The sequence below is a fragment of the Trichomycterus rosablanca genome, chromosome 26, assembly GCF_030014385.1.
Source record: "Trichomycterus rosablanca isolate fTriRos1 chromosome 26, fTriRos1.hap1, whole genome shotgun sequence".
NCBI classification, from domain to species: Eukaryota; Metazoa; Chordata; class Actinopteri; order Siluriformes; family Trichomycteridae; genus Trichomycterus; species Trichomycterus rosablanca.
This window is the reverse complement of record NC_086013.1, coordinates 8,136,270-8,155,786: the sequence shown is the minus strand read 5'-3', so window position 1 is coordinate 8,155,786 and position 19,517 is coordinate 8,136,270. Positions and strand designations below refer to the sequence as shown.

General features: G+C 42.6%; 1 protein-coding gene across 2 annotated transcripts in view; it reads left to right on the top strand.

The window, feature by feature from the left end:
• aif1l (allograft inflammatory factor 1-like) overlaps positions 1-18,992 on the top strand; it is a 30,505-nt gene extending 11,513 nt beyond the window's left edge. For both annotated transcript variants that reach the window (XM_062988538.1, XM_062988539.1), the window contains 3 exons: positions 3,786-3,827; positions 9,300-9,462; positions 16,956-18,992. In XM_062988538.1, coding sequence (XP_062844608.1) covers positions 3,786-3,827; positions 9,300-9,462; positions 16,956-17,043 — 293 coding nt within the window. In that variant the 3' untranslated portion in view covers positions 17,044-18,992. The remainder of the gene's footprint in view (positions 1-3,785; positions 3,828-9,299; positions 9,463-16,955) is intronic.
• The last annotated feature ends 525 nt before the right edge of the window (positions 18,993-19,517 follow it).

Sequence of the window (19,517 nt, the reverse complement as noted above, 5' to 3'; positions counted from 1 at the left end):
TTCTTCCCAAGGAGTGCTTACTTATTATTTTAGGTCTCGGGAATTCTCTCGGGACTCGGAGAGAATGTGCATTTTAGGAGAGAAATAACTGAGTGTGTTTGTGAGAGAGAGAGAGAGCGAGAGAGAGAGAATGGCCGAAAATGAAACCCCAAATGCCGGCTATTTTTAGTCACTTTTACACCAGCTCTCGTTCTTTTCCTGTTTAATATCCAGATTTTGTGGACTGTTTATGAGCACGCTCATCTAAAGTAGACCTGCCACCGGTGCTAAGCGTCTGGGATGAATTGGAATGTCGATAGCAAACCAGGCATGTTTGTCCAACAGTCGTTCCAGACCATACAAATTCCCATAGAATCCACATCCAATTCTTTTTTGGTAGGGATGTAACGATACACTCTACCCGCGATACGATGCGAACTGAAATTGAAGACAAAGTTTCCTCTTATTATTTCTTAAAAAAATTAATAAAAAAAAAACTGTATTTGTGATTATCTTTTGTTTATCTAAATAATGAATGCCCTTTTATTTCTGAGGTAGGTACAAACTATGCAAAACAATTTTGAATTAAGCCCAATTTGGCTGAAAAACCCTGAATTTGGCAACCAGGCGTATAGCGCAAATGACGTCAACCAGGCGAGGTGTATAGCGCCAGTGCCCTCTGCTGTTTAAAATGAATATTGATTCATGCAACATGCAAACTCCACACAGAAAGGATCCGGACTGCTCCACCTGGGAGTCGAACCCGGGACCTTCTTGCTTTGAGTCACCATGCCGCCCAATTAGAGTTAAATTAAGTATACTAAATACTAGGGCTGGCACCAATCCGATACTCTGTATCAGTATCGGTCCGATATAGGCCCAAATCACTGGATTGTACGTGTAATCCGATCCGATACTGTCGCTTAATGTAAATAACGCTTAATGTAAATAAGGCCATTGTTTGTGTGTAAAGCAAATAACACCCGAAGATTATTACACCCGTTTATTACCAGCTCACTCTGCAACTGCCGTAACAAGGTGCATCTTGATGACATCATTAACATGTACCACTGATCTACAACTCATCCGCAACAGCCATTCAGAAATTAAAACACACTGATCTACTTTAACTTTTAGCATTTAAAAAAAATCATCTACTACTGCCACAACTAAAAACACTGTTTAAACACAATAAAAATCACTTTATAAATGATAAATCGCTCACCTGAGATAAAGAAAACCTATCTTGTCCCGGCTTGGAGATCTCTCGCATCCTCAACGATTAATCCATTAGTGTTATGAAATAAAACAAACTACACCGTTTCCCGTTTAGTCCAGCAGGGTTTAATCATCTAAAAACATGACAGAACTTTAATGGAAAATCTCAACCAAACAATTGTAGACTCTTTAGACGACACGCTGTAAAGCGAGATGTGTCACGTGAACAACAGCTGGAACGTAAGTGAAACCAAAAATGCTGCTAAATGTTCTATGTGTAAAAGTGAAAATAAAAACAGCAGTTTTGCATAAGTGTGATGTTGTAGGTTCTGTATTTATTCCTTTAGAATATTTGTTTCACAATCTGAGCATTGTTATTTAGATAGTTTAACCATGGTGCATTGAGACATGTATTATTACTGCTTAGTTGTTTGAGAGGAGAAATGATGGTATCGGATTGGTATCGGTATCGGCAGATACTTAATTTGCAGTATCGGTATCGGACATAAAGTGGTATCAAGCCAGCCTTACTAAATAGGTAAAAATTTGTTATAACAAATACATTTACATTTTCTGCATTTAGCAGACGCTCTTATCCAGAGCGACTTACAGAAGTGCTTCCATAGTAAACATTTCATTTCTCAAATTTTAGTAAACAACAGTCGAAGAACACAAATCTGCTGAAACCTGTTAGAACCAAAGTGTTGTTTTTTTTTTTTTTTTTTTTTTGGAAATGTACTTATTTACTAAAAAAATTTTTCCAAGTCAGCTTAAGTGCTTAGTAAAAAGGTGATGAAGGTTTTTAATCGTTTTTTTAAAGACAGCAAGAGACTCAGATGTTCGGACAGACAGAGGAAGTTCATTCCACCACTTGGGTGCTAGAACAGAGAAGAGCCTTGATGCTTGTCTTCCTTTAGTCCTGGGTGGAGGATCAAGTCGAGCGAGACTAGTGGCTCGGAGGTTGCGTGGTACAGAGCGGGGTTTGATTAGACCCCAAAGGTAGCTTGGGGCTGGTCCATTTTTGGCTTTGTAGGCGAGCGTCAGTGTTTTAAACTGAATGCGTGCAGCTACAGGAAGCCAGTGAAGAGAACGCAGCAGTGGGGTGATGTGGCGGTGTTTGGGCTGGTTAAAAACCAGACGGGCAGCTGCACTTTGAATGAAAAAAAATATACATGTAACCATTATATGCGTTATATTTTTGGTTTGAGAGCTCAAACGCCAGTGTTTTTAGGCTCTTCCCCATACATCTGTCTTTACATCTTCTCTTTCCCACTGAGTTTAGTTAGTCGTGAATAGTCATGAGTTGCAGGAGGAGGTATTAACAAGAGGCGCTATTGTAACCTCCATCAACCGCTCTCACAGAGACAATGTTACAACCCCCCTTCCAACAGAGCTGTCTTTGTTATACAGAAACAAGTTCTGCGTGTGTAAAAACAACGGAAAAGATGTAAACATTCTTTAAACTTAACAGATCGTGATTTATAGAACTTTGTAAAGAGATTAACTTTAAAACAAGATGCTTCAATGGAAGATTGCTTGGAAGAAGCACTTAGTAGTTCTACAATTACTGAATATAGTCCATCTGTTTCTCTGCATGCTTTGTTAGCCCACTTTTATGCTTTCATGTCAGGACAACTACAGAGCAGGTATTATTTGCGTGTTGGTCATTCTCAGCACTGCAGTGACAATGACATGGTGGTGGTGTGTTAGTGTGTGTTGTGCAGATATGAGTGGATAAGACTCAGCATAAGACTGCTGCTGGAGTTTTTAAACACCTCACTGTCACTGCTGGACTGAGAATAGTCCACCAACCAACAATATCCAGTCAACAGCGCCCCGTGGGCAGCGTCCTGTGACCACTGATGAAGGTCTAGAAGATGACCAACTCAAACAGCAGCAATAGATGAGCGATCGTCTCTGACTTTACATCTACAAGGTGGACCAACTAGGTAGGAGTGGACAGTGAGTGGACACGGTGTTTAAAAACTCCAGTAGCGCTGATCCACTCATACCAGCACAACACACACTAACACACCACCACCATGTCAGTGTCACTGCAGTGCTGAGAATGATCCACCACCTAAATAATACCTGCTCTGTAGTGGTCCTGGGAGAGTCCTGACCATTAAAGAACAGCGTAAAGGGGGCTAACAAAGCATGCAGAGAAACAGATGGACTACAGTCAGTAATTGTAGAACTACAAAGTGCCTCTATATAGTAAGTGGAGCTGATAAAATGGACTGAGTGTAGAAACAAGAGGTAGTTTTAATGTTATGGCTGGCACTGTCGCTGATTGGGTAGTTAGATACGACTAGAGTTAGGGAGTTCATGGTAAGATACAAAATGGTTTAGTAACAGTGGTAACTGGTTACACTACTGGTCATGTGATTAAAAGCAAGCGTGAGCTCCACCCGCTGAGGCCTGTTTCTGTCAGGACCTCAGCGGTTCCTCAGGGATTACTGTCCTTTCACCCTCACCTGTCACTGACAGGTGTGTGTGTGTGATTCTAGTAAAGAATTAAGCCTACTCTTTATTACTATTTAGCATTATTAAAACATGAATGTCTTCCTTTTGCATTTGCTTTGCAGATAAATATGCCGAGTTTGATCTGAACGACGAGGGAGAGATCGGTAAGTGTGTGACCGTGTGCGCGCATGTGTGATTAATGTGTGTTCGTCGTAAACGTGACACCGTAACCGCTGAGAAACTCGAGTGTGTGTTGAAAGGCTCTAATGTGGCTGCGGACAGAGTGCGAAATCACAGTCTGTGTGCCATGTCTGTTAGACAGAGGACAACAGGCTGCACAGAGCTTTATTGTTCGGGTCTTGAATCCCCACAGTTACAAACCTTATGAAAAAATGACCATTTTTAAATATCTGACCTGTACTTTGTGTCCTGTTTGAGTAATAACCCCCACAAAGGTAACATCCTCACTCACTTTCCTAACCGCTTGCTGGAGCCTGTCCCAGCTTTTCAACTGACACAAGACACACAGTAACACCCTGGACGGGGTGCCAGTCCATTGCAGGGCAGACACACACACCCATTCACCTATAGAGCAATTCAGTGTGAGAGGAAACCCACACAGATATGGGGAGAACATGCCAACTCCGCACATAAAGGACCCGGAACGCCCCACCTGGGGATGGAACCCTGGACCTTCTTGCTGTGAGGCGACAGTGCAACCCACTTAGCCACTGTGCCGCCCGGGGGTTATTACATTTACATTTACATTTTTGCCATTTAGCAGACGTTTTTATCCAAAGCGACTTACAGTTGTGACAGTATACAATGTAAGCAATTGAGGGTTAAGGGCCTTGCTCAAGGGCCCAACAGTGGCAACCTGACAGTGGTGGGGCTTGAACCGGCAACCTTCTGATTACAGGTCCAGTACCTTAACCACTAGGCTATAACTGCCCTTTAAAATATATAAATAAATAAAATGGGTTATAAAGGTTATTTATTTCTTAAGGTTTCGGGACTTTAGTAAACCACAGTGAGAGCCATGAGTCTTTTTTATTTATTAACACTTAAACAACAACCACCCTAAAGATAAAAGACACATGCACTCGGGTGGCACGGCGGTCTGTTATGCACTAGCCCACCACCGCTGAGATCCGATTGTGCTATCCTCCGGCCGGGCCTACACAGACTCGAAGACTTTTAGGCGCCTGGACAGAGATGCTGAGTAATGGAGATTACCATATGTGATACTGATTTTTGTGTGAACCCCTGGCTGGCATGGTTTAAAAAAGCAGATGGCAATTACACGCGTGTCTGCTAGGTACGGCCCTAGGGTAGTGGTCTGCAGCAGTGGTGGAAAGATACTACTGGGTAATTAGATATGACTAAATTGGGTGGAAAAATGATGATAATAGCCACATTACGTTGTTTGTAGGATATTTGTAAGCATCACTGAACTTAATATGGTCATGTTAATGTCATAGGCTCAACCATTCAATAAATTTGTGGTTCTGCTCTTCAGTGTCTGTACGGCAGCTAAAGTTATAGTCTGTGGTTGTTAGGAGAAAAAAAACCACACCAATAGCCCACTTGTGCATGCACTGCGAGAACACACACCCTTTCCACCTGCTATATACAGAACAGCTGCAAACAGCAACTGTCCAAACACATTTGGTGGCCTGTAACAGGTGAATTTAGCATATTGTTTCAAATGCACTGCTTTGGATTCCATGCCATGTGTTATAATGTAATAGAACAAGTACAGTGAAATTTTGCTTATAATAATAGCGACAATAATAATTCTAAAATAATAAAATAATTATTATTAGTATAAATTATTAATTAATGACTTACAATTATAGTTTTTATACTTCAACATTCTCTTTAGAGAAGGTCCTGGGTTTGTTTCCCAGATGAAGCGATCCAGGTCCTTTCTGTGTGTGGAAGTTTGTCCGGTTTTCATCCCACAGCCCAAAGACATGTAAGTGAGGTGAATTGGACCCCCAGGACCACCAGAGCAGGTATTATTTGGGTGGTGGATCATTCTCAGCACTGCAGTGACACTGACATGGTGGTGGTGTGTTAGTGTGTGTTGTGCTGGTATGAGTGGATCAGACACAGCAGCGCTGCTGGAGTTTTTAAACACCTCACTGTCACTGCTGGACTGTATATAGAATAGTCCACCAATCAAAAACATTCAGTCAACAGCGCCCCGTGGGCAGCGTCCTGTGATCACTGATGAAGGTCTAGAAGATGACCAACTCAAACAGCAGCAATAGATGAGCGATCGTCTCTGACTTTACATCTACAAGGTGGACCAACTAGGTAGGAGTGTCTCATAGAGTGGACAGTGAGTGGACACGGTATTTAAAAACTTCAGCACAACACACACTAAAACACCACCACCATGTCAGTGTCACTGCAATGCTGAGAATGACCCACCATCCAAATAATACCTGCTCTTTGGTGGTCTTTTGGGGGTCCTGACCATTGAAGAACAGCATGAAAGGGGGCTGACAAAGCATGCAGAGAAACAAGATGGACTACAGTCAGTAATTGTAGAACTACAAAGTGCTTCTATATGGTAAGTGGAGCTGATAAAATGGACAGAGTGTAGAAACAAGGAGGTGGTTTTAATGTTATGGCTGATCGGTATAAGTAATAATAAACAACAGAGTCTGTAAAAGGTTTAATCAGTGGTGTGCAGTTTTTTTGTAAATGAATGTTTAGCTGAAATAAAAACATTTATTTACGAAATTTAATGTACGTGTATCAGTGTTCCAATCTAAAAATAAGTGTACTTGTAGAGCCCTGGCAGTGCCATTTGGTTTTGATGTGTTTAAGTGTTTGATGTCTGCAATTAGTGAAGTGTTTTTTTTTCTCCCCGTCTTCCTGTGCAAAACCTCATAAGAAAAGTGTTAATTAGCTGACGAGGTAACTCCCTTAGCAGCTAAAATAACTCTGTTTTAAGATCACTCAGCTTTGTAGTGTCAGAATAGTGAATCACAATCACAGCAACTGTGATGCACTGTGTATCCTGACACCTTTCTATCAGAACCAGCATTAACTTCTTCAGCAATTTGAGCTACAGCAGCTCGTCTGTTGGATCTGTCGGACGTGCCTCAACGAGCCTTGGCCGCCCATGACCCTGTCACCGGTTTACCACTGTTCCACCGTTACAAGAGCTGCAGTTTTGGAGATGCTCTGACCCAGTCGTCTAGCCATCACAATTTGGCCCTTGTCAGTGTTATTCACGTAACTGTCAACGGTCACAATGTTATGCCTGATCAGTGTATATTGGTTATTATAAGAGTGTTTTTGCTTAGATGGCCCAAACTGTGGCTTTAAGTCATAACAGATTTCCGACGTGTCTGTACTTTAATATGGTGCACACACAGAGCCACGGAGACCCCGGCTCATGTCTTGGCAGGGCCGCCGACCTGGTCAGGCACTCTACTGCCACAGTTGCCATTGTCTAGGGAGAAAAGGTCAGATTGAAAGTCACCTTTTTTCCGCCACAACCACAGTGCTTACAGTCTGGTCGAGGTGCCAGTACATAAGGAGAACCTGACGTGATCCACTTAGTGTTCCATTGCTGCCAGGTTACAAAGGAATGCCAGCTTTCCCCTCTATCAAAGGAGATAAGTGCTAGATTCCAGCCTCTACGTATCCAGCTTAGGTGTCATGTAAATATGTCCAGGTGAATTGGATATGTCTGAATTTCAAAAGAATGCCAAACTAAGAGTGAAGACCTAATACCTAAAAGTGTTGTGTCATTAAAATCCCATCACAATTGGATTCCTTAACTACAAACCTTATTGTTTTTTTATATACACAAATAGGCCAAAACTTTATGACCACCCACCCAATATGCTATTGAAACAGCTCTGACCTGCTGACATGGACTACACAAGACATCTGAAGTAGTTCTATGATATCTAGTGCCAGGAAATTACCAGCAGGTCCTACAGTGAGCACCTTGGTGCTACCTCTTCCACAGGGAAATGTTACACATGTACCCAGCTGTTCACACTATCTTGAAGAAAACGAGTCATCTGACCTGTTGACCTTCTTCCATTGCCCAGTGTCCAGTTCTGATGCTTGTGTGTACATTGTAGGTGCTTTTGAAAGAGGACAGGAGTAAGCTTGGGTTCTTTGACCGGTCTGCTACTACCCAGTCCCATACACAAATGCACAGTTGTGACACATTTATCTCATCACCACAGTTGACCTTCTGTTGGTCCATAACAGATGGCACAGCCTTCATGTCCTCTGGCATCAATAAGTCTTGGCTGCACAGCAACCTGTTGGCAGTTTGTGGCTTGTCCCTCCTCAGGCCAGATACCAGCTGAGATACTTCAAGTCTTCTGGCCCTATTTGACTCTTATCCATGTCACTCAGCTCTTGATGTTGCCCATATCTGCTGCATTCAGTATGTGCACTACGAATAACTACCACCAGCCTAACATTTAATATGTCCCTACTATACAGTTTATACAGTCATTCCAACTTTGATGGCTCAAAAAGCCATAACTTTAAAACCACCTCCTTGATTCTACACTCACTGTCAATTTTATCAGCTCCACTTACCATATAGAAGCACATTGTAGTTCTACAATTACTGACTGTAGTCCATGTTTCTCTGCATGCTTTGTTAGCCCCCTTTCACCCTGTTCTTCAATGGTCAGGACCACCACAGAGTGGGTATTATTTGGGTGGTGGATCATTCTCAGCACTGCAGTGACACTGACATGGTGGTGGTGTGTTAGTGTGTGTTGTGCTGGTATGAGGGGATAAGACACAGCAGCACTGATGAAGTTTTTAAACACCTCACTGTCCCTGCTGGACTGAGAATAGTCCACCAACCAAAAACATGCAGCCAACAGCGCCCCGTGGGCAGCGTCCTGTGACCACTGATGGTCTAGAAGATGACCAACTGAAACAGCAGCAATAGATGAGCGATCGTCTCTGACTTTACATCTACAAGGTGGACCAACTAGGTAGGAGTGTCTAATAGAGTGGACAGTGAGTGGACACACTGCTTTGTCTGATCCACTCACACCAGCACAACACACAGTGTGTTAGTGTCACTGCAGTGCTGAGACTGATCCACCACCTAAATAATACCTGCTCTGTGGGGGTCCTGACCATTGAAGAACAGGGTGAAAGCAGGCTAAAAAAAGCATGTAGAGAAACAGATGGACTAATTGTAGAACTACAAAGTGCTTCTATATGGTAAGTGGAGCTGATACACTGGACAGTGAGTGTAGAAACAAGGAGGTGATTTTAATGTTATGGCTGATCAGTGTATACTGGGTTAGTAAAAGACATGGTGGCTCAGTGGGTAGCACTTTTGCCTCACAGCAAGAAGGTCCTGCGGGTTTGATTGGCAGGTGGAACGGTCTGGGTCCTTTCTTTGTGGAATTTGCATGTTCTGTACGGGTTTGCTTCTGGAGCTTCGGTGTCCTCCCACAGTCCAAAGACATTCATATGAGGTGAACTGGAGATAGTAATTTGTCCATTTAAAGACTTGAACTGTGAATAGAACCAAAGTGTGTAAAATATAATGTTAAACATCCTAATAAAATAAAATGCAGTAGAAAAAGGTTCCAGTTTGGGTTTTCTGTCTGTCTGTTCAGATATGATGGGCCTGAAGAGGATGATGGAAAAGCTGGGTGTACCCAAGACCCATCTGGAGATGAAGAAGATGATCTCGGAGGTGACTGGCGGCTCCAGTGACACGATCAACTACCGAGACTTTGTGAAGATGATGCTGGGCAAGCGCTCGGCCGTGCTCAAACTGTAAGTGAGGGGGTGTGGGAGTTTCCTCAGGAAAACTGTTGCATAGGCTTATTTATGCAGGCAGCTTCCGCTCGGTAGGGATATTTAAGGTCACGCATTTAATTATGTCAGCAAATTCACTGCCGTGTCAGCACGACAGGCTATCTCTGCCGTTATCTCAGTGTGAGGTAGGTTGTGACTCGATGCAGCGGATTATCTTTTACATGATGGTTGAGCAAAACCGTCATTACTGGAGGTGAAAACAGCAGGATTAGGGTCAACGGTTAATTCATGGGTTCTTTATCAGTTGGTTAACTGTTGGCATGGCATGTAAGCTGGCTTATAGATTTACAACCCCAAATCAGAAAAAGTTGGGCCAGCATGGAAAATGCAAATAATTGAAAAAAACTAAACAAAAAAACACCAGTTTCTTACATTTACTTTGACTTTTGTTTGATTGCAGAACTTCATTTATTAATAAACATCCATTCCTGCATTTCAGGCCTGCAACATGTTCTGAAAAAAAGTTAAGCATTTACCACTTTGTAATGTTGCCGTTCCTTTTCATCACACTTAAGAAACTTTCTGGCACCGAGGAGACCAAGTGATTTAGTGTTTCAGCTTTTATTTTGTCTCATTCTTCCTGCAAACACGTCTTAAGATGTGCAACAGTACTGGGTCGTTGTCGCATTTTTCGTTTCAAAATTCTCCACACATTCTCTACTGAGGACAGGTCAGGACTGCAGGCAGGCCGGTTCAGTACCTGTACCCTCTTATTCTGCAGCCATGCCTTTGTAATGTGTGCAGCATGTGGTTTTGCATCGTCTTGTTGAAAAATGCATGGACGTCCCTGGAAAAGACGACGTCTTGAAGGCAGCACATGTTGCTCTAAGATCTCAATGTACTTTTCTGCATTAATGCTGCCATCACAGAAGTGTAAATGACCTTTGCCAAGGGCACTGACACAGCCCCATACCATGACACACCCTGGCTTTTGGACTTGTTCCTGATAACAGTCTGGACGATCCTTTTCGTCTTTGGTTCGGAGCACATGGCGTCCAGTTTTTCCAAAAAAGACCTGAAATGCTGATTCATCTGACCACACATTTCCACTATGTGATGGTCCATCTTAGATGCCTCAGAGCCCAGAGAAGTCGACGCCACTTCTGGACATGGTTAACATAAGGCTTCTTTTTTGCACAGTAAAGTTTTAAGTGGCATTTGTGCATGTAACTCTGTATTGTGGTGCTTGACAAAGGTTTGCCAAAGTAATCCCTCACCCATGTGGTTATATCAGCTATTGTTGAGTGGCGGTTCTTGATGCAGTGCCGTCTGAGGGATCGAAGATCACAGGTGTTCAGCTTAAGCTTGTGCCCTTGGCCTTTACGCACTGAAATTCCTCCCGATTCCTTGAATAGTTTAATGATATTATGCACTGTAGAGGGAGAAATATGCAAGTTACATATGAGGTACATTTGTTTTTAAACATTTTAATCATTTTCTCACACATTTGTTGACAAACTGGAGATCCTCTGATCATCTTTGCTCATCAAAGACTCAGCCTTTCCTGGATGCTGCTTTTGTACCAAACCATGATTACATTTTTGCACACTGACACTAATAACTCACATTAAAAGCTAATAAAATAGTAAGCAAAGCTTTTTATGTTCTCCACTGCTTGAAAGCTCCCTTGTTTTCTAACTCGTCTACACCAATATGGATGTTTTTCAAGTTGCCATAAGTCAGTGTAACACCCCTCCCAATTCTTCATTTTTTCCCAAGGGGAAAGTTGGGAAAAACAAAAGGTGGGGGCAGAGAACAGAAGCCTTTGAGCTTTGCCAGTTCTTGGCAAAGGAGAGAAAGGCTTGGCTTCAGTCAGACTTGCTAAATTATGCGTGTTGATAATAAGAGAACTGGGAACTGATGCCAAGGTCCGCAGCTGCTGTCACAGTTTACAGTTTGACTGTTACTAATAAGTGGCTACAAACTGTTAGCACATTCTCAGACACTGACTGGCTCGAGTTCTGCAAAGCTGACAATTTGCTTAGTAATACTGGCTTAACCAAAGTAAATATTAAGTGTAAGCTTTAAAGAAAGCATAACCGGGGTCGAGGAGCATTTAGGTTCCTAATGACATAATGACGTGATTGCAGTCAGTCTGGTTGGTTGTTTATTCTGGTTGGTGTAGCCTACCAAGTTCTAGCCACACCCAGGTGTATACAATCAATTATATAAAATAAATTACATGCTACCAATTTTTTGTTCCAGCATGACACTGCCTCTATACAAGGATATGGGTTGACAAGTTTGATGTCTCTAATCTCCAGTGGCTCACAGAGCCCTGACCTTTACCCCACTGAACACTGTTGGCCTTAATTGAATTGCTGACTACAAGCAAACCATCTTGTCCAGTGTTGGTGCCTGGTCTTTGGCACATATTCCCTACCGACCTCATAGAGGAGCCAGTGGTTTTGGAATGCGATGTCCAACAAGCGCATGGTCAAGTGCCCACATATCTCTGACCATATAGTGACCTTATACTTGATGGACTCTCGTCCAACATTAGTGCCTGACCTTTCAAATGCTCCTTGGGACATATACCCAGCAACACTCTCCAAAATCTGAATGTACACATTCAAAATGACCTACTTGATGGGCTCTCGTCCAACATTAGTGCCTGACCTCTTAAATGCTCTTTAATGCATAATTCCAGAAACACTCTCCAAAATCAAGTGGAATGACCTCAAGAAGAGCCCACAGTTTTGCAATGTGATGTCCAACAAGCTCATGGTCAGGTGTCCACATACTTTTGACCATATAGCGTACCATTTAGTAAGTATGTACATATTCAGAATGACCTACTAGATGAACTCTCGTCCAACATGTGCAACAAGCGCATGGTCCAGTGCCCACATATCTCTGACCATATAGTGACCGTATATTTGATGGGCTCTCGTCCAACATTAGTGCCTGACCTTTCAAATGCTCCTTGGGACATATACCCAATAACAGTCTCCAAAACCAAGTGGAATGACCTCAGGAGGATCCCATGGTTTTTGACTGTGATGTCCAACAAAGCATTTGGTCAGGTGTCTACATACCTCTGACCTTAGTGTAGCACTCACTCAGTGGGAATGAATGTACATATTCAAAATGACCTACTTGATGGGCACTCGTCCAACATTAGTGCCTGACCTGCTCTTTGGGACATAATCCCAGGTACGCTCTTCAAAATAAAGTGAAACAACCTCAAAAAAGAGCCAATACTTTTGGTCAGGTGCCCAAATAGTTTGGCCTTATAGTGTAGTATTTAGTAGGGATGTATATGTTCAAAATGACCTACAGTACTTGATGGGCTCTCATTCAACATTAGTGCCTGACCTCACAAATGCTCTTTGGAACATATACCCAGCAACATTCTCCAAAACCAGGTGGAATAACCTCAAGAAGGAATGTGATGTCCAACAAGCAAATGATCAGGTGTCCACATACCTCTGATCATATAGTGTACCATTCAAATGATCTTTGGTGCATAATGCCTGCAACAATGGTTTTGGAAGGTCAGGTGTCCACAAAACTCTGACCATATAGTGTAGCATTCAGTAGGGATGTACATATTCAAAATGACCTACTTGATGGGCTCCATCAACAGTGCCTGACCTCAAAAATGCTCTTTGGGAAATAATCCCAGCAACACTCTCTAAAATCAAGTGGAATGTCATAAAAAAAGGTCAGGTGTCCACATAACTCTGACCATATAGTGTAACATTCAGTAGGGATGTACATATTAAAAATTACCTACTTGATGGACTCTCGTACAACAACGCCTGACCTCACAAATGCTCTTTGGGACATATACCCAGCAACACTCTCCAAAGTCAAGTGGAATGACCTCAAAGAAGAGCCAATGCTTTTGGTCAGGTGACCAAATAACTCTGACCATATAATGTAGCTTTCAGTAGGGATGTACATATTAAAAATGACCTACTTGATGTCCAACAGTGCCTGACCTCACAAATGCTCTTTGGCACATAATCCCAGCAACCTTCTCTAAAATCAAGTGGAATGACCTCAAGAAGAGCCTGTTTTGGAATGTGATGTCCAACAAGCTCATGGTCAGGCATCCACATAACTCTGGACATACTGTATATTGTAACACTTAGTGGGAATGTACATATTAAAAATGATTTACTTGGTGGGCTCTCAATTAAATCTAAGTCTTGCTGTCCTGGCCAGGTGTGCTGACAAATCCAGCTGACAGTGTCTGAGCTTGGTAAGGTCAAATGGGGTTTCTCCTCATGCCTCGGTGAACCTGTGTGCTCTATCACATAAAGCATAGCACAACTTTTTATGCACCAAACGACTATGTAGGAATCCGTATCTGGTTGGAGCGAAGAAGCTTCCGGCGACTGCCAAGTGCCAGTCAGCAGCTCTTGCCGGCCAGCAGGGGGGTGGTGCAAGCTGCACCGAAATCACAATACAACACAGGAAACGACAATTGGCACGTTTATCCGGTCCTGTGTGCAATGTATTTGTTCCATGATCCGTCAACGTCTTGATTTCCACCCCACCATTCTCTCGACCCAGATGAATATGGGGATGTATGCAGCTCCCGCTGAGTGAAATGGGTCAGAGAGGGAATTTAGGGCAGCTCTAAGTAGCCCTGCAGTGCTGGAAGGCAAGCAGCAAAATACTTGTCTTTTCTATATAAGGGTAGTGCTAATATCATATGCTCCCATTTACTAGTAACAATAGCTATTTTAAATGCTTATGCACTAAATATAAAACATATAAAAAAACATAATAGCCTGATTATAGCTTTAATTTTAGTTCTAGTTATTCAAAGCCCAAGGGCAGTAATCCATATACCAAACAAAGCATTACTGAGGTTCTTGTAGAGATACAAAGCAGTATCATGGCTTTTAAATCATAATATGAAGCAGTAAACATGGTGACTGCAAATACGTCACGCTCCACCAACGTCTTTTTGATGCTGTTACAGTAGTGCGTGCGTCCTCGTATGTGCACAGCCATCGGTCAAGCGCAGGCTCACAGCTTGTTAAGAGCTTAAAGGAGATTTGCGTGGGTTCACCAGAAAAGGAAAGTAAAGGCACTACCTCTGAATAGATGTCATGACCGCTTCACGTCCTCATTCTGCTCATTTAAAAATGGAGAACAAAGCTATTTTAAGTTTTCAAGCAGCCACTTCCTTTAAAAAAAGGTGATGGAGCTAAAAACAGCACCATCAACAGTTTTTTTTTTTCATTGCTGTCAGGTCAAGTCAAATTTATTTATATAGCGCTTTTTACAACGGACATTGTCTCAAAGCAACTTTACAGAATCCAGGACCAACAGACCAAAAACCCTTGTGGGTGACAGTGGCAAGGAAAAACTCCCTTAAAATTACAGGAAGAAACCGTGAGAGGAACCAGACTCAGCAGGGACCCCCATCCTTCTTGGGTGGCCTGGAGGATACTTTAAATAAATAGGTTTTTGGTGCAAACACGCCAGGTGAACCCATCTCATCTAGCAGGAGCAGCATTGTTGGCACGGCAGTCTTTAACCTCGTTTCCGTTAAACAACAGAAGATGTAGTTAAAAGTTGCTGTAACCTCTTCATGAGCAGCTTTACAGTTTACACGGCAGATCTCAGAATCTATCATGTGACTTCACATGTCGGAACGTCTCACAGATGACGAGTGCATTTCTCGCTACTTTGGTTGCTTGGCAAAATATCATAAGCAGGGTAAAAAAGAGGAAAAAGGTATCTGAAGTGTAAACAGTGTGTTATCTTCTCCCCCTCCAGCTTTGCCACCTCTAGCTACATTATCCTCCTTTGCACTGAGCCTTCATTTACTTGGTTGTAACATCAGTAGAAGCCATTTTCAGGAAGGCTAGACTAACTGAAAAAGAAGAAGTAATTAAAATTGCTGGACGAATCATCAACAATCTTAGATACGCAGATGATACAACTCTGATAACAACAAGTGCAGATGGAATGAAGGACTTATTACGGAGCATCAAGCTGGAAAGCTCGAACATGGGGCTGTTACTCAACACAAAGAAGACAAAGAGATTGACTACTGCCAGATACGACCGGGACACATTTGAGATGGATGGCGACGAACTGGAGGTTGTAAAGGACTACAACCTACTCGGAGCGTTGATCACTCAAAATGCTGAAATGACACCGGAAATCAGACGGAGAATAGGTATGGGGAAATCAACAATGAAGTCACTGGACAAGGTCTTCAAATCGAGGAACATTTCACAGTTGACGAAAATACGCCTTGTACATAGTTTAGTCTTCTCTGTGGTAGGGGCCAGTGATAGCTCAGTGGTTAAGGTACTGGACTAGTAAACAGAAGGTTGCCGGTTCAAGCCCCGCCACCACCAAGTTGCCACTGTTGGGTCCCTGAGCAAGGCCCTCAACCCTCAATTGCTCATCGTGTTCTGCTCATTGTGTAAGTCGCTTTGGATAAAAGCGTCTGCTAAATGCTGAAAATTTTAATGTAAATGGTGACATACGGATGTGAAACCTGGACGATAAAGAAACAAGACAGAAGAATCAACGCCTTCGAAATGTGTTGTTGGAGAAGGATGTTATCAATACCTTGGACTGTCAGAAGAACAAACAAATCAATTTTGGAACAAATCAAGCCAGACATGTCACTCGAATCAAGGATCACTAAGCTACGACTTGCCTCCTTGGGACACATCATGCGAAGAGAGCGATCACTGGAGAAGGACATCATGGTCGGAAGAATAGAAGGAACAAGGCGAAGAGGAAGACCAGCAACTCGATGGCTCGACACAATCACAGTAACGGCAGAGAAGACCCTGGCGGACCTATCTAGACTTGCACGGGATCGATATTCCTACAGATCGTTCATCCATCAAGTCGCCATGGATCGAGATTGAACCGAAGGCCAATAAAAAAAAAAAAAAACATCAGCCACCAGTGCAAACCCCCATCCTGAACAAAGAAAGCCGCACTGCGACCTCCAACCCATCGTGATGCGTTGACCACTTCTTTTCACCCCCCACAGACGGGAACACACTGCTATCTGTGAACCTACCATATCTCTTGTATGCGACTAGATTGGTTGCAGCAGATTGTATGCATGCAAGAAACCCCTCAGACATCACACAGCGGAATGAATTCTGCATGGACGAGTGGGAAAAACTTCCTCCCAGTTGATGTCAGAGACTGGTAGATGGTTATAGGAGACGTCTAATTGAGGGTATTGCGTTGTGTTTAAAAGTAATTTTTTCAGTTTTATTTGTTTAATGATATAAGCTCCATCTCTCAGTACTGTTCAAATTAATCTCAAACGTTCATATGTTTAAATATGTTCAAAAAGACTAAGGGGTGTCCTAACTTTTTCACATGACTATAAACAGCAGAAATGTAAATGACATTACAGATATTAAACTGGGCATCTCCTTTAGGTTAAATCCTACTAAATTAACCAGTTGGTTCATTAATCGTCTATTTCTTTGTTCTCCTTTCAGAGTGATGATGTTTGAAGACAAGGCCAACAGTGCCAGCTGCAAACCAGACGGCCCACCACCCAAACGGGACATCGCCAGCCTGCCCTAGTGCACGACCGCACAGCCCAGCAGTCTCCGCCTATCGTAAATCCAGGAGACGTAGTGTACATATCCTTGAGCTTTTTCCTTAAACCTGTAAAGGAAAAGTCTCTTGAGGATGGGAGAAGGTTTGAAGGGGGGGGGGGTTAGAAAAATTATCTATATATTTGATGTGAAAGCTCAAACTGCAGAGTTAGTTTTTTATAAGTCAACAAATGTATATATTTATACGGAAAAGGTCTTTTTAAAGTGTGTTTTAAAGAGTGACGTTACAGTACAGTGTGTAACATTGAACGTGGATGTAGTTGGTGGTGTATTTTTTTAATTATTATTAATTTCTTTTTAGAATGTAGAGTGTTTGCATTCCTTTTATCTGCCTTTAGTGTGTTAGCTAACAAATTAGCTTGAAACCTTTAAGTCGTATGACATTCTAATGTTCTTATGACGAACCTTCAGGTTCAGCTGCATTGGGGCTGTATTAGTCAGATGCATTTTATAGTACTTAAATTAATATAAGTAATTGTTTTTATTCCATTTCTGTAAGGGATCAAGAAAATAAGGGCATTGCTTCAAATGAGTAGCAGTTTTGGGGTGGACTGATCACAGAAATGTATTAGCTATCACAACCTGTCTGACGGAGGGCTGGTATATTCACTTATGAGCTAAATTGCATATAGATACAGCTCAGAAATAAGATCCAATACAGTTAGCATCGGCAGAGACTGGATCTCTGAAGCTGGCTTTAAAAAACATGCAGCGGGCCGCTCAGGTGGCGCAGCGGTAAAAACACACGCTGGAACCAGAGCTGGGATCTCGAATACATCGTATCGAATCTCAGCTCTGCCTGCCGTCTAAGGCCGAGTGGCCACATGAACAACGATTGGCCTGTTGTTCAGATATGGGCGGGACTAAGCCGGATGGGGTCTCTCTCTCTCTCTCTCACGACTGGTGCAATTACGACCTCTGCTGGCTGATTGATGGCGCCTGCACAGAAGATGAGAAAAGAGTGCTCTCAGGCTCAGGCCAAAGACGTGCAAGTGAGGTGAATTGGAGACACTAAATTGTCCAAGACTGTGTTCGATATAACCTTTTGAAATTATGAACCTTGTGTAATGAGTAACTACTGTTCCTGTCATGAATGTAACCAAAAGCGTGTAAAAAAAAACATGACATTAAAATCCTAATAAATAAATAAATAATCCTCATCCCTGGAAAACAAGTCTTCCATTATTTTCAGAATTGATCTAAAAAATTGACCGTCTAACCACTATACAGGTTTTCTTTGTGCGTAATCACTTTTATACGAACTCAAGCCAAGAGAAGTGGTTGGAGTTTCTAGACATTGAATCAGCCAAAACATTAAAACCTCCTTGTTTCTACACTCACTCTCCATTTTATCAGCTCCACTTCCCATATAGAAGCACTTTGTAGTTCTACAATTACTGACTGTAGTCCATCTGTTTCTCTGCATGCTTTGTTAGCCCCCTTTCATGCTGTTCTTCAATGGTCAGGACGCTCCCAGGACCACTACAGAGCAGGTATTATTTAGGTGGTGCATCATTCTCAGCACTGCACTGACACTGACATGTTGGTGGTGTGTTAGTGTGTGTCGTGCTGGTATGAGTGGAGCAGACACAGCAGCGCTGCTGGAGTTTTTAAATATCGTGTCCTCTCACTGTCCACTCTATTAGACACTCCTACTTAGTTGGTCCAACTACGATCGCTCATCTATTGCTGCTGTTTGAGTTGGTCATCTTCTAGACCTTTATCAGTGGTCACAGGACGCTGCCCACAGGGTGCTGTTGGCTGGATGTTTTTGGTTGGTGGACTATTCTCAGTCCAGCAGTGACAGTGAGGTGTTTAAAAACTCCAGTAGTGCTGCTGTGTCTGATCCACTCATACCAGCACAACACACACTTAACACACCACCATGTCAGTGTCACTGCTGTGCTGAGAATGATCCACCACCCAAATAATACCTACTCTTTTGTGGTCCTGACCATTGAAGAACAGCATGAAAGGAGGCTAACAAAGCATGCAGAGAAACAGATGGACTACAAAGTGCTTCTATATGGTAAGTGGAGCTGATAAAATGGACAGTGAGTGTAGAAACAAGAAGGTGGTTTTAATGTTATGTTGCTGTTTGTTTCACATACTGTCCCAACTATTCTGGAGCACTGAATAGCTCAACATGCTGTGTTTCTCACACCTCTTGACTCTTTTATACCCGTCTTAACAAAGCTGTAAATCCTGTCCGTGTTCGAGTAGTCCGACTCCAGGCAACCCTGTTTATTACTTCATTCAAACGGAGCATGAGTCTCGCCCTCAGCGCACCGAAGATCTATTTGAATTTAGGCTTTTTAAGGGCCTCGTGCAGTTTGATGTAGCTCATTAACACACACAGCCCTTAAGGTTAACAGTCTGCAAATGTGTTTTCTTGTGTGCACATAGTAGTACAAACATTCTATGAAATTTCTTCAACGC